We start from the raw sequence: 16,171 nt of genomic DNA on the forward strand, positions 1-16,171 counted from the left end.
GAGAGAGAAAGTGTGTGTGTGTGAGAGAGAGAGAGAGAGAGAGAGAGAGAGAGAGAGAGAGCACCACTGAAATGAACTGAGAGATGGAGAGCGTGTGTGAGAGAAAAAGAGAGAGGGAATAGATAGAGAGAGAGAGTATGAGAGAGAGAGAGAGAGAGAGAGTATGAGAGAGAGAGAGAGAGAGAGAGAGTATGAGAGAGAGAGAGAAAGAGTATGTGTGTGTGTGTGTGTGTGAGAGAGAGAGAGAGAGAGAGAGAGAGAGGAGGGAGGAGGGTGGTCCAGTCTTTCAGCAGTCTCTCGCGCTCTCTCTCTCAGTCTCTCTCGCGCGCTTCCTCCGCATCACTCCGGATTTTTCCCCTCGTCTCCTCCGCGCGCTCCCGCGGGTCCAGCCCCGAGCCTCGAGCCCCGCGCGGCGATGCGCCTCCACCCGGAGCGACACGGCGGGCAGCGGGCGGGAGTGATGGCGCGCGCGTGACGCTGTATGGATGGGCAGCGCTCTGTCAGCGGGGGGAGGCCGGGAGGCTGCGCGCGGACGCGGAGAGGGGCAGCAGCAGCAGCAGCAGAGGCGCGCGCGGACTGAGGCTGCAGCTCTGAAGCAAGAGCACAACCACCACCATCAGTAGCAGCAGCAGCTCCTCTAACACCACCAACCAACAGCGAGGAGGTGAGTGTGATCAGCCCGGCTTTAGTTTTACTCTCTGCTGTGGGGCTCTGTAGCTCCAGTCTCTCAGAGTTTGGGTCATATCTTCATTCTCTCTGTGAGGAGGACACATCCACATCCCTCCTCACTTAGATTACAGCCAGCATTCTGTTTTTAGCTCACATCTCCAGTCCCTCTGCTGTTTGTTTACATCTACAGCCTGCTACTGTAAGTTTGCATGGGTTTCTGGTTGAGCTTTAACTGATATTAGTGGAGAACTTGAGTATTTCTGCATCATAATATTGTTAATAATGGTTGTATTGTTATGTATTTACCCATCTAAAACATATAGTGAATGCTTATATTCTTAGATCAATAATCAAAAGACTAAAAATTAATTGAGAACTTGATGTTCTAAATTGTAAAGACAAAATGTAATCCTTGAATCCTTAGAATTATTTGCACAAATAAGTTAAAATCCAGAATACCATAACTCACAGTAAAACCTAATCCCAGTAAAATCCCAGATATGTGTTTGCTTTATTATTAAATATTGAATTTTAATTATTTTAATTAATTATATCTAAAAACATGAAGGATCTATATTTTTGAGCACCAATGCTTGTGTTTGAGCAGTTATGTTGGTGCAGATGCCTGTGATATATGCCTGAAATAATCTCTAGTAACTGGGAGCACAGCTCCAGTGCAGTCCCTGTGCAGTTCCTGTGCAGCAGGGATTAAGGGTTAGAATCAGATCAGGCTAGTTCTGACTCTAACTCAAAAAAAAAGAAGAAGAAAAAAAAAACTCAAGCTCAAGCTAAATCAGCTGAGCATTTCTGTGTTTCATAAGTCAGACACTCCCATTTAAAAATATGAACTCATATTACTTCAGTGTGAGTGTGTTTTACCCTAGACTGAACAGCACTGTTCCTGTGCGTGCTTTTTTTTTTTTTTTTTGCAAAAGGGGGAAAAAAAGAACCCTCCCTGTGTTTACTGTTGCCTGCTCCTCTGTGGTCATTGGAAGGCATGAATGCTCACTCTGTCTTGCTGCTGGTCATATTCCCTGCATGGCTAGTAATGAAACGTTTCCTTCTCTGCACTCCAGATAGGATCAGCTCCAGTCCGCAGAGTCTAAATGAAGTTTCCCAGCCATGCAATGTTCCTGGAAGGCTGTGATCCTGCTAGCCTTGGCCTCCATTGCCATCCAGTACACAGCTATCCGGACCTTCACCTCCAAGCCTTTCCAGCTCTGCCCTGTGTTGATCCCGCAGAACTGCGGCCTGGGGGCGCAGGAAACCGACACGCCCTTCGAGCGGGGGTGTGACGAGTACGCTTACTTCAACGCCTTCAACGCCTCGAGAAAGACCCACGTCCTCGTGTTGGCCACCACCCGCAGCGGCTCGTCGTTCGTGGGGCAGCTGTTGAACCAGCACTCGGACATCTTTTACCTGTTTGAGCCGCTTTACCACGTCCAGACGGCTCTGATTCCTCGCCTCTCGCACAGTCGCAACACCGCTGACAGGCGAGTGATGCTGGGGGCCAGTCGGGACTTGCTCCGGAGCCTCTACGGCTGTGACCTGCACTTTCTGGAAAGCTACATCAAGCCAGCACCGACCAATCACACCACAGACAAGCTGTTTCGCCGTGGGGCCAGCAGGGCACTCTGCTCCCAGCCAGTCTGCGATGCCTTCAGCCCTGCGGAGGCCAACGTGGAAGAGGGCGACTGCGTGAAGAAGTGTGCAACGCTCAACATGACCCTCGCGGCCGAGTCCTGCCGGGATAAGCGGCACGTAGCTATAAAGATCGTGCGGGTCCCTGAAATCGGAGACCTGCGGGCTCTGGTGGAGGACCCACGTCTTAACCTAAAAGTGATTCAACTGGTCAGAGATCCTCGGGGGATTCTAGCCTCTCGGATCGAGACCTTCCGGGACACCTACCGATTGTGGAGGATCTGGAGGGCAACAGGGAGGAAACCCTACAACCTTGACTTGACTCAGCTGACGGTGGTATGTGAGGACTTCCTGAGCTCCGTTTCTACAGGCCTCAGCCACCCTTACTGGCTTAAGGGGAAATACATGGTGGTGCGATACGAGGACTTAGCAAGGAACCCACTCCAGAAAACCAAGGATATCTACGACTACCTTGGGCTATCTATGGACAAAAATGTTGTAGATTGGATCCAAGCAAACACCAGGGGGAGTAACGAGCTCTCGGCCAAACACAAATACGGAACAGTGAGAGACTCTGCAGCCAACGCCGAGAGCTGGAGGCTCAAGCTGTCCTTTGACATGGTGGACTACACACAGACTGTATGTCAAAAGATCCTACACACACTGGGCTATAAAAGCGTCAAATCTGCAGAGGAACTGAAAAATATGTCTCTCTCGCTTGTGGCAGACAAAGTTTTTGTACCGTTTTTATAACAAAGATGGTTGTGAATGACTATTTTTGATATATTTATAAATGTTGCCTTATGATCGATGTTAAGATTATTGATTATTGTCCACCCTCTCCTCCATTTACTGTTTGAATTTGCACTAAATTCCAAAATCCTTGAATTCATGTGGATGGAGTTCCTTATTCATCTAGAAACAATAGAGCACAAGTAAATTGAACCGAGTTGCTTTAACAATTAAAGGTACAAGTGAATGTTGTCCTATATTGCGAGGGTCTTGTCGGCTCTGCAAAGAGAACGGTGATTGAAAACACATAGACCAAAATGTGGCAGAGGTAGTAACACACTGTATGAGAAACAACTGTGCAATAAATTGTGAATGTCGCAGTCCACCTTTAACACTATGGTGTATTTCTACAGCAGATAGTAATAGAAAGGGTGCGTCTGAAAAAGAGCACCCCTCCGCCGCGGCGGAGCGCGACTGCGCGGCCCCGTGTCACATCGCTGAATCAGTAGAGCTTAGAGACGGAGTGGAATAGAGGTCTTCTGGCGATATTCGGCGGCGTCTCGCAGGGCTGACGAACGCCCTGAAAGTCAAAGATGTGCAAATGTTACATGAGGATGTGAGGCTGCAGTGTTGACGGCAGAGTGCTGCCCATTGAGATGCAGAGAGCAGGAGCAGAGGGCTTTGATCTGCCTGCCTGCCGTGGCTAGAATCCCGTGTGCTCTTTCCCCGGAGTCTCGGGGGTATTGGATGCGTGCCTCTAGGAAAGCATTTCTCTCTCTGAAGGTGACGGGGAATATTGATGATATGAGGGGGAAACATGCTAGTTGGCAACTTTTTTTTTTTTTACAGCCTGCTAACATACTGTCAGTGTCACGCGAAAACTTTTTAATCTTTAAAATGCTTTACTAGGAAAAGGAAAAAGAGCTAACGGATGATTTTGTTCCAAGTAATGTTGGAGCTGTTTTATTTGTTTATTTGTCATGAAATGTGGGCTGAAAGTAAAGATCAACTGCAATTTTTTACAATTGTGTCAGAGGCCATGAAGTCACTGGTTGACTTAGACACACTTATCTAAAGTCTCCCTTTGATCAACTCGTATTTCTGAGGATTTTCTTTTACAAGCTACTGCAGACAAGGGAGGTTGAGGAAGTGTTTCATATGCAGTATCCATATACAACTCAGAGACCTATAGTATTTCACAAAGAACGAGAAAAAAGTGGATTTTAGCGGAATGAGACCTTTAAAATGCTTTACTAGGAGAAGGAAAAGGAGCTAAACTTTTAACTTATGATTATGTTTCAAGTATTTTTAAAGCATTTCTATTGGTCCGTTTGTCATGAAATTTGGACTGAATGTAAAGATAAACTGCAAGATTCAAACTGTGTCAGAAATTCACTACTGCACAATGGCGATGCTATGTTTTTGCGTGACATTGACACCTTCTTCTGTTCTTCAGAGAGGACATTTCAGATTTTTAGATATTTCCCAGAGGAAATAGGCCTAATATCTAATATCTGCAGTATTGACAGTCAGAGCAACTGCCAGTACATCTTAACCTCAGTGTTTACTCCTGTATTGATGGCAGCTTAGTGCTTTAAATGTGCATATCGCACGGAAAAGGTTCAGCCTAAAAGAAAAAAAAAATGCGCTGTTGCATGGCAACCCAAAGAAAACTCTGGCCTGCCTATCCTTCCCATAGCCTGCCGCGTCCTTTTATTCCCCAAAGCAACTGTGTGGACTAAGGCTAAAACAGAACAGGGCCGGTTTAAAAAGTGAAGCTTTAAACGAATCAGTGCTGGATCTTGATTGCTCAGAACAAAGAACGTCTTTAAAGGCCAAGGTGCTGGACGTCGTACCGGGGCTTCATCGCCATCCACTTTTCCTTTTGGCATTTATTGTTGTGGCCCTTAATAGTGGTTTATTTATAAGGTTGACCTTATCTGAAAGGTTACTGTCTGCTCCCCATATGTGCCGTGCACTGTGTGAGCAGCTCACAGTGTTTCATTTCCCTGGGCAAAACATATGGCTCACAAATAAATAAATAAAAATAAACCGCAAGAAAGAAACCCAAAAATCTCTGCGCTCACAGCCCCCGAGGTTTTACACTCTACCAGAAACACACAGCACTAATTGAATTTGCTCTCTAAAAACCGACTTGCTCACTTCTGTCTTTTTTCTTCATATGTATGTGTTTCTTTGTACGAGTGCACGCTAGGGGTGGGCGATATGGCTGTAAAATAATATCACGATATTTCAGGGTATTTTTGCGATAACGATATACTTGGCGATATAGGAAAACTAAAATAATTAATTCATTTCAGGAATATAGTATAATAGTATAACAGAATAATCATAATGTGGCAAAATAAATAATATAGCATAAAATAATATAATGCAGCAAATAATATTGTAGAATATTTAGTGCATGCATATAAACTGCAAACTAAAACAATTACACAATAAATACACCTAAAGCTTCACAGTAAATAATAGACTACTTTTAAGACAGAACAGCCCTAATATCATGATATGGATTGATATTTCTGTGTCACGATATACTGTATACGATATAATATTCCCCACCCCTAGTGCACGCATGTCAATTCACGTGAATTCACGCAATTTGAGTTGATTAATTCGCACAGGACTCTCCTCTCTCCCGTGTTTCAGGCCTTCTCCGGCTCCTCTCTGTAACAGACCTCACTGTACCTGCACAGGCGGAAACATTGATTATCTCGCGCCGCTGGTCAGGAGAGTGGCAGGCTCACCTCATGCGCCCTTAAACTCTAAAAATAAAATAATCAGGACCTTATAACCATTTGCTGTAAAAAGCCTGATGTATGACACAGCAAATCCAGCTCTGAACCCAATAGAACATCCTGTATTTCATACTTTTCCTTTATTAAACCAGTGGGAAAAACACATACACGGTTAAGTGAAAATGTATTTGCCCCCCGACAGATTTCAGATTTTGTTCTTGCTTTCTTGCCATATTAATATTAATATAAATTTTCTTTTATCAAACTAACTTTAATATCAGACAAAGATAACCTGACTAAATATAAAAAGTACTATTTAAATGATAATTTTGTTTATTAAAGGAAAAAAAAAAACTATCCAAACCAATCTAGCCCTGTGTAAAAAAGTGTCCTAACCAGCAACGACTGCAATCAAGCTTTACTGATTTACTAGCAACAAGTCTTTCACATCTCTGTGGAGGAATTTTGTTCCACTCTTCTTTACAGAATTGTTTTAATTCAGACATAATTCAGCATAAACGCTTTGTTTAAGATCATCCCACAGCTTAATCTCAATCAGACTTTGACTCGGACACTCCAAAAGCTCAGACCATCACACTACCATCACCATGTTTTACATTCAGTATGATGTTTTTTTACTGAAATTATGTGTTTTATAGTTTTACGCCAGATGTAACGGATGGACACACACCTTCCAAAAAAGTTCCACTTTTGTCACGTCAGTCCTGTAAAGCAGTGGTTCCCAACCTTTTTCTTCAGGGACCCATATTTTTACCATTGTAAGCTTTGGTGACCCCCCCCCAAATGTAAAAGATGTAAGTGTATAATTGAGAGAGAGAGAGAGAGACAGAGAGAGCGCAGCGCAGCACGGCGAATTTTGCTTACCCTAGACTATATAGTATTAAAATTAAACCCCTTAAAATCAAGAGGGCTTCGCGACCCATCGTGGATCTTTGGCGACCCATAGGTTGGGTCGCGACCCATAGGTTGGGAACCACTGCTGTAAAGAATATTTTTACCCAAAGTTCTGAGGATCATCAGGATGTTAGTTGGTAAAGATGTTAGATGTAAGATGTTAGTTGGTAAATGTGAGATGGTTGGTTGTGTTATTTTTGATCAGCAGTGTTTGATTTTTATCTTGGAACTCTTCCGTATAGACCATTTTCACCCAGTCTCTCTTTCTTAGTATTGAATCATTAACACGGATCTTAAAGGCGAGTGAGATCCTGCAGTCCTTTAAATGTTGTTCTGGGTTCTTTTCTGACCTCCTGGATGAGTTCTTCATGCCCTTTTTGAGTAATTTCAGTCACTCCTGGGAAGGTTCACCAGTGTTCCATGTTTTCTCTATTAGTGAATAATAATAATAATAGTGAATCACTGTGGTTCTCTGGAGTCTCAAAGCTTTTAAACTTTGTAACCTTTTCCACACTGATACATAATCATTTCTCATCTGTTTTTGGTAAGGTTTCTTTAGATCAGGGTATAATGTGTTGCTTTTTGAGATCTTTTATCTGCTTCACTTTGTCATGATTTATTGATTCTACAGGTCTGGCAGTAATCAGGCCTGGTTGTGGAACTGAAATCAGTTTTAAAAAAAGCGTGATTAATTTAAGACAGTTAATTTATGGGGCAAAAACAGGTTTGGATACGTTTTTTTTCTCCTTATGAGTCAAATCTTCAATTAAAAAGTGCTGTTTATATTTACTCAGGTTATATTTGTCTGATATTAAAGTTTGTTTGATAATCTGAAGAATGTAAGTAGGACAAAAATGCAAAAACAAAAGAAAATATTTAAGGGGCAAATATTTTTTCACACCACTGTGGACTGACAGGTTAATGAAATTAATTTGATTAATCAAATGACAGTTTTAATGTGATTTTCAAAATTGTCTTGTACATCAATAGAAGCTGCCAGAAGGAATCTCAGTAGACAGACATTTCCAAGGGGGTACAAACAGGTTGAAGGTAAAAGGGGTTTTCTTACTATTCTTAAAAAAAAAAAAAAAAAAAAAAAAAAAAATATATATATATATATATATATATATATATATATATATATATATTACAATATATATATATTGTAAATGAAACAATAACTGGCCCAATACTTTAAACTAAAGTTGTTATGTAAGAATTACTATTTGAAGAATATCAAGATTTGATTATGTATTTATTAAATGTGGTCCAGCACCATTTTCATCAAGACAACGCAAGAAAACACACTTTAGACACATTAACCCCTCTGTTATGTTAATTTGTCAGGAACAGCAATGGCGTTCTGGAGTTAATTTGACCTGGTTCACGTTTTATTATCCAAAAAAACCTTACAAGCAGTTTAAATATATATATATATATATTTAATAACTCCATTACTAATTATTCTATCATATATATTTAGTGCAGTGGAGTTCCTTATCTCTAACAGGTAATGCTTCAATTAGGATAATTCACTTGTTTATCATAAAAAATACATGTTCAAACTTGTTTTAATGTTTATTTACTACTTTATTACTTTTAAAAGACCAACATATAAAACAATAGTTTTACATAACATTGAAACAAAACATTGCTACACTGCTCAAAAAAATAAAGGGAACACTCAAATAACACAATATAACTCCAAGTAAATCAAACTTCTGTGAAATTAAACTGTCCACTTAGGAAGCAACACTGATTGACAATCAATTTCACCTGCTGTTGTGCAAATGGAATAGACAACAGGTGGAAATTATTGGCAATTAGCAAGACACACTCAATAAAGGAGTGGTTCTGCAGGTGGGGACCACAGACCACTTCTCAGAACCTATGCTGTCTGGCTGATGTTTTGGTCAGTTTTGAATGTTGGTGGTGCTTTCACACTCGTGGTAGCATGAGACGGACTCTACAACCCACACAAGTGGCTCAGGTAGTGCAGCTCATCCAGGATGGCACATCAATGCGAGCTGTGGCAAGAAGGTTTGCTGTGTCTGTCAGCGTAGTGTCTAGAGGCTGGAGGCGCTACCAGGAGACAGGCCAGTACACCAGGAGACGTGGAGGAGGCCGTAGGAGGGCAACAACCGAGCAGCAGGACCGCTTCCTCCGCCTTTGTGCAAGAAGGAACAGGAGGAGCACTGCCAGAGCCCTGCAAAATGACCTCCAGCAGGCCACAAATGTGCATGTGTCTGCACAAACGGTTAGAAACCGACTCCATGAGGATGGTATGAGGGCCCGACGTCCACAGATGGGGGTTGTGCTCACAGCCCAACACCGTGCAGGACGCTTGACATTTGCCAGAGAACACCAGGATTGGCAAATTCGCCACTGGCGCCTTGTGCTCTTCACAGATGAAAGCAGGTTCACACTGAGCACATGACAGACGTGACAGAGTCTGGAGACGCCGTGGAGAGCGGTCTGCTGCCTGCAACATCCTTCAGCATGACCGGTTTGGCAGTGGGTCAGTAATGGTGTGGGGTGGCATTTCTTTGGAGGGCCGCACAGCCCTCCATGTGCTCACCAGAGGTAGCCTGACTGCCATTAGGTACCGAGATGAGATCCTCAGACCCCTTGTGAGACCATATGCTGGTGCGGTTGGCCCTGGGTTCCTCCTAATGCAGGACAATGCTAGACCTCATGTGGCTGGAGTGTGTCAGCAGTTCCTGCAAGATGAAGGCATTGAAGCTATGGACTGGCCCGCCCGTTCCCCAGACCTGAATCCGATTGAGCACATCTGGGACATCATGTCTCGCTCCATCCACCAACGTCACGTTGCACCACAGACTGTCCAGGAGTTGGCGGATGCTTTAGTCCAGGTCTGGGAGGAGATCCCTCAGAAGACCATCCGCCACCTCATCAGGAGCATGCCCAGGTGTTGTAGGGAGGTCATACAGGCACGTGGAGGCCACACACAATACTGAGCCTCATTTTGACTTGTTTTAAGGACATTACATTAAAGTTGGATCAGCCTGTAGTGTGTTTTTTCACTTTAATTTTGTGTGTGGCTCCAAATCCAGGCCTCCATTGGTTAATAAATTTTATTTCCATTGATAATTTTTGTGTGATTTTGTTGTCAGCACATTCAACTTTGTACAGAACAAAGTATTCAATGAGAATATTTCATTCATTCAGATCTAGGATGTGTTATTTGAGTGTTCCCTTTATTTTTTTGAGCAGTGTATTTAATTTTAGTTTATTTTTTGCAGGGGGTGATTGGTTGCAAATATGTGAGATTAACCATTTTCATATTATATGTTGATTACACTAATTAAGGCAAGCAGAAGACGTTTCATACTAAAAAAAATACTTTAAACTATTTTTCACAGATCTTCAAACTTTAAAACGGGTCAAATTGACCAGGAACATAACTGTAGGGTTAAGAGGAAAAGAGAAATGACTTATAATCCACTGAGGTCGTGTGTGGAATTGTGTGGAAAATAAAACTCCATTCACTCTTGGAGTTCTGTGAACTGCAGTGAAGAATATGTGGGAAGCATTTACTGGTTTTTGATATCAGAAAGATGTAACTGTTTGATATGAGTATGAGATCTATAGGTTCCTCTGGTCTTTAGTTAAGTGAGAGTTATGCATGCATTTAGTTTCCCTCCGGAAAATTAAATAACTGAAACTGGAGCGTCAAAATAATATCACGATATTTCATGTTATTATCGCGTTAACGATACTCTTGGCAAAATGAAAAAATAAAAAAAAATAAAAAATACACTACTGCAACAAAACAAAACTGACATTTTATTATATATATGTATACTGTATGATACAGCACCCACCTAACTTAGTTTTAAAAAAAATCAAGATTTTTAGCAGATTTGTAACAGAAGTCAATGATCCAGAATGTCACGATACTAATAATAATGCACTCCAAATATCTCCATATATGCAGGATTAAAGTAAAATAAATGATACTGTACAGATATAATCTGTCTGTAGTAGATATATAATGGGAAATGAGAACAGTGTTAATTTTTCTTTTGCTTAAAACAGCAAAAAAGTAGTGCCCTGATGTGATAATTAGAGGTGAGTATTTCAGGGTATATTATTGTTCATATTAAAACATTTAGCCGATATTATCGCGTACGATATAAAAAGGCACACCCCTATTTTTTAGATTGTTCAAAGTAGCACCTCTTAATGTGTTTGAGAGCATCAGCTGTGTGTTGCGAAAAGGTAGAGTTAGGTAGAGTTACAAGTATACAGTGAAAAGCTCTATTTGAGTACGTAAAGTAAAAAATACTTTAAAGAAGGAAGTCAGGCAATCCAAAAATTTGTAAGAACTTTAAAAGTATCCCTAAGTTCAGTCGCAAAGACCATCAAAAATTTTATGATGAAACTGGCTCTCATCAGGACAGCCCCAGAAAAGGAAGAGCAAGAGTCACCTCTGTTGCACAGGATAAGTTCATCATGCTAACATGCTCCAGTTCTAACTGCTGAGTTCTGCTGTTAGCCAGCATTGAGCCGCTAGCTGCATTTTGGAGTTCAGAATGACTAATGACGAACTAGTGAACTGTAACCATAATCTACATATATATCATATAAAACCACAAAAGCTACTTATCTAGCAAGAGCTATATCAACCATCAGCGACTCGTTCCAATTACCCAACCCACTCACTAGGACTCCCCCTATCACTAGTGATGCCCCAACACACCAGGAGGGTGAAGACTAACACATGCTTCCTCTGATACATGTGAAGCCAGCCACCGCTTCTTTTCGAGCATTGCAGCATCACAGCGCACTCAGAGAAAACGCAGTGACTCGGTTCTGATACATCAGCTCACAGACGCCCTGTGCTGCAGACATCACCCTAGGAGTGATGTGGGGAGAGAGAGCGCCATCTACCCACCCGGAGGGAGCAGGGCCAATTGTGCTCCCTCTGAGCGCCGGCAGCTTGATGGTAAAGCTGCATGAGCGGGGGTTCAAACCGGCAACCTCCTGTTCATAGTGGCAGCGCTTTAGTCCGCTGGACCGCTCAGCGCCCCCTAGTTAGTAAACATTTAGGATTACCAGTTAGCTGTTAGCCATCATGCCTAATCTACCATTTTGGCCTTCATAATAAAAGTCTCCAAGCCAGATCATATTACATAACATTTGTATACTGAAAATAATAAAAAACATCCTGTTTCTAATTCATTGGATTGGATGCATGAGTTAATATGTTGCTACATTGTTTAAGTTAAAAGATACAGAAACTAAAATATACTTCAGGCTGAATTCCAAAATGTGAATTAGCATTTAAGTTGAATAAATTAATAAATTACCTAAACATTTTTCGAGGTTCAAGTTTATGTTCAGTGTGCTCCTCTGCACATGCTCACTAAAGAACTTAAAAGGGTGGAGTTGTAGTTTACTAAAGTGTATTTATTTATATAAGTCTTTCATTTGAAATCAGAACTTTCATAAAATTGCATGAGTTAAACATACAGTGGAGAGATGTATTATTGCTATTTACACATATTTTTGCTGTTCACACATCAAAACAAGGTATTAATGTCATTTTATGACTGGATTTGTCAGAGAATGAATTACTTTTTATATTAGTACAATATATTAACATTTCATGACATTAGGACTGCAACTAACAACTATTTTAATAATAGATGAATCTAATGAATGAGCTGATGTATCAGAACCGAGTCACTGCGTTTTCTCTGAGTGCGCTGTGATGCTGCAATGCTGCATCAGCAGCAGCTCGAAAAGAAGCGGTGGCTGGCTTCACATGTATCAGAGGAAGCATGTGCTAGTCTTCACCCTCCTGGAATGAAAATCTCGCTCAATGTGAGTGAGATATAAATGTACTAAAAATGAGATGCATCTTGTTTAACTACTCTAGCAGCTCTTGGAACACTAAGTAAGAGACATTTGCTTTACCTGTAGCTGCTCTGATTGGTATACTGCCCCACAAATGGGAGGAGCAACTGTACTTATAATAAAATAATGTAGACCCAACTAATCCATTTTTAGATCAGTTGCCAATTATTTTAATAACTGATTTAATTGATTACTTGTTGCAGCCCTATAATACATAGTAGTGCTCGGTGTATATATCAATATCAATATCAACATTTTGATAAATTTTTGAGCCCCATCTCATAGTAACAAGATATTCAATATTCAGAATAATGCAGCTTTTATGATATATTACAGTAACAAGCTTTGTTTTTATAATCACAACATGAAAGCCATTTAACAACATCTTAGTAATGATGAAATGTCTCATAAAAGCAAGATGTTCAGTTCATAATTATGACTAAACGTCTCGTAATAATGATGTGCTGAAGAGGTTGTTTTAAATTGTTCTTGGCAGCAGTATGCCTTCACTACAGGTCTTAAAGCTCCACTAGGTAGGATTGAAATTTTGTGCTCATGGGCTCTACCTACAGTTGTAGAGTGTAATAAATGTTTCAGGCAGATTAGTTTCTCTTTCTCATTTTCTGGCTTTCACAGACATATTCGGTCTCTTTCCAGCTTCTGCCAGAGTGTCTGTATGTTAGTTTGTAAAGAATGAACCAGTAGTCCTTGCAGAACTGTTAGAACTAAAGGTCGGAAAGCAGGTCGCAGTTCTAACGAGCGTTGGTCGTGGCCGCCTCGGAAAACTTACAGAGTCTGGTTTGAGCTGCTGTAGTTGGCATGCAATAATATGTTTTAAGGTGGCAGTATATGAGCAGTCAGAATTTCCATTCATTTCCATTAATTATCCATAATTAATTATCACCTAAATGTTACAAGATATTTAAGTAACAAACTATTTAATTACAGAATAATGCGTTACATATACATATACACACACACAGCTCTGAAAAGAAATTAAGAGACTACTTCAGTTTCTGAATCAGTTTTTCTAATTTTGCTAGTTAGAGTAAAATGAACATTGTTGTTTTATTCTACAAACTACAGACAACATTTCTCCCAAATTCCAAGTAAAAATATTGTAATTTAGAGCATTTATTTACAGAAAATGAGAAATGGCTGAAATAATAAAAAGATGCAGAGCGTTCATACCTCAAATAATGCAAAGAAAACAAGTTCATATTCATAAAGTGTTAAGAGTTCAGAAATCAATATTTGGTGGAATAACCCTGGTTTTTAATCACAGTTATCGTGCACCTTGGCATCATGTTCTCCTCCACCAGTCTTACACACTGCTTTTGGATAACTTTATTCTGTTTTACTCCTGGTGCAAAAATGTAAGCAGTTCAGTTTGGTGGTTTGATGGTTTGTGATCATCCATCTTCCTCTTGATTATATTCCAGAGGTTTTCAGTTTGGTAAAATCAAAGAAACTGTAAATAAATAAATAAATAAATAAATTACAGCAACAAGATATTTTTATAAAAGCATCATTCATATAAACTGTTGTAAAACAAGATGTTCATTTATTAATTATTAAACAAATCTCATAATAATGACGTGCTCAAAACATTCTTGGCAGCAGTATGCCTTCACTACAGGCCATCAGTTAAAGGAACCTATTAAAAAATTACATGACATTTTAAATATTGTGTATATTTTAAACATTTCAGTATTGAACACTCAACCCAGTTCTCTGAGATTTCTCAACATTAAAGAGAAGATGCTCAGATTCCACTGCTTCAGGTTTTTATTCTGCTGTTATTAGAAGCACTGCTGCTTTAATGGAGCTGTAGATAAATTACAGCATCTTCATCCAGTTGAGATCAGGGCTTTTGAAAGTGATCTCCGCGGCGAGTCGTCTCTGAATGTGACAGGGTGCAGTAGATCTTTTTTTACGGCTGTGTTTGAGAGTGGCTCTGAGTTGGCAGAAGCTCCAGCAGTGCCCATCAGATCGCTGTGGCTGGCAGCGGCGGCGGGGGCTGGCAGACTGGGGGTAACGCAACCACTGCACTGAGACTTCATTGATGCGCAGTGGGCCGGGGTGGGGGGCTGTGGGTTGTGGGACATGTGCAGAGTGCGCTCCTGGCTCTGTCTAGGAGGGATAAAGCACACAGAGGCGGGACAGTGCAGTGTTACTTCAGGCAGGGAGGACCTCCAGCCAGCTTCCAGACCTGGAGCTTCTCTGGTTTGGATTAAGCTGGATTTAGGGCATGTTGGTGTGTCTTTGGTATCATTAGAGCAAAAAAGCGTAACGTGAAATAAAACCAATCAGTGTGCCAGCTGTCATTCCCTTTAAGAGGCAGGTGAGCTCTGACTTTGGCGCTTTCGCATCTTAACAGTGCGGCGCTTTTGAGCATCTCAGCATAAGATACTGACCTGTGCACAAGCAGCTCATTTAAGGGAACAGTAATGATATTTTTTCTTTATTCTGTTTATTGTTGAGTAAAAAAAAAAGTCCGGTTTGCGTGTCTGTGTGCTCATGGTGCACCTATAGGAAAGGACTGTAGTAGAGGTTAATTTCAGTCAGTGGAGCTCCTGTGTTTTCCTTCACCAAAAGAGAAACACGCCAGAACAGTTACCTGAACACCCTTCCTCACTTCCAGACCACCACGCCCATCAGTGTAGATTTATTCCTAAACTTTGACGCTATTTTAATGGCGTGGGCACAAGCCATGAAAATAGACTGTTGTCGGGGTATAAGATAGCAATGAGAATCTCAACGCCCCTTATGCAGGGTGTAGGTCGTTTGGATAAAAGCGCCTGCTAAGTGAAATGTAATGTCATGTAATGTGATGTACCGTATTTTACGGACTATAGGGGGCACTGTATTATAAGGCGCACCATCAAAAAAAACGTCTATTTTCTGGTCCATTTTCATACACAAGGTGCACCAGATTATAAGGTGCAGTTTAGGCAACACTAGTAAGGGACAGGGGTGTCGCCATGCTGCTGGGGGCACCCAAGTAAACAAGTAAACAAAACTGCAATCCCTAAAAAGTTAAACGAGCGCTAGAAGTTAATCCACACAGATTTATCTTCTTCTGTTTATTTGGGTGAGTAAACGCTTCCGTTTATTTACAGTGAGCTTAGATTTTCAGTATTTTAGGGCGGTTAGCAGCGGTTAGCAGTACTTAGCGCTAGTAAACGTTGCCCAGCAGCGCTACACTGAGGAACCTTGTTTGGGTAACCCAGGGTGCTATTAGCTAGCGGTTTGTTTTAACTACAGTCAGATATACTCACTTCTGAATGGCAAAACAGCTAGTTAGCTGTTAGCAGCTAATGCTAATACTGCTCCAGCCGTAGTGCTGGAGAAACTTCACTGAAACCACTGTATAATCCTGCAGTTTAGCAGAGTTGCCTTACTGCTCCTTAATACCTGACTGATATAACTCATATGGTAATGTAAAGGGTGTAGGAAAATATTACAGAAATATTAAATAAAAACTACAAGGTTGTTTAAGATGTAGAAAAAGTTTTTCTGAACCCACAGTGAGGATTGAATGCTCCGTGTGAAGACAGGTCAGTATTCCA

The 16,171-nt window shown here is 41.1% G+C and overlaps 1 protein-coding gene across 1 annotated transcript; it reads left to right on the forward strand.

The window, feature by feature from the left end:
• The first annotated feature begins 269 nt into the window (after positions 1–269).
• LOC103023582 (carbohydrate sulfotransferase 1) lies at positions 270–4,238 on the forward strand. Its single transcript, XM_007243005.4, has 2 exons — positions 270–664; positions 1,746–4,238. The coding sequence occupies exon 2, from the start codon at positions 1,792–1,794 to the stop codon at positions 3,061–3,063; it is 1,272 nt and encodes a 423-aa protein (XP_007243067.3). The 5' UTR covers positions 270–664; positions 1,746–1,791; the 3' UTR covers positions 3,064–4,238.
• Positions 4,239–16,171: the final 11,933 nt, after the last annotated feature.

The sequence above is a fragment of the Astyanax mexicanus genome, chromosome 9 (genome assembly GCF_023375975.1).
Source record: "Astyanax mexicanus isolate ESR-SI-001 chromosome 9, AstMex3_surface, whole genome shotgun sequence".
Taxonomy (NCBI): Eukaryota; Metazoa; Chordata; class Actinopteri; order Characiformes; family Acestrorhamphidae; genus Astyanax; species Astyanax mexicanus.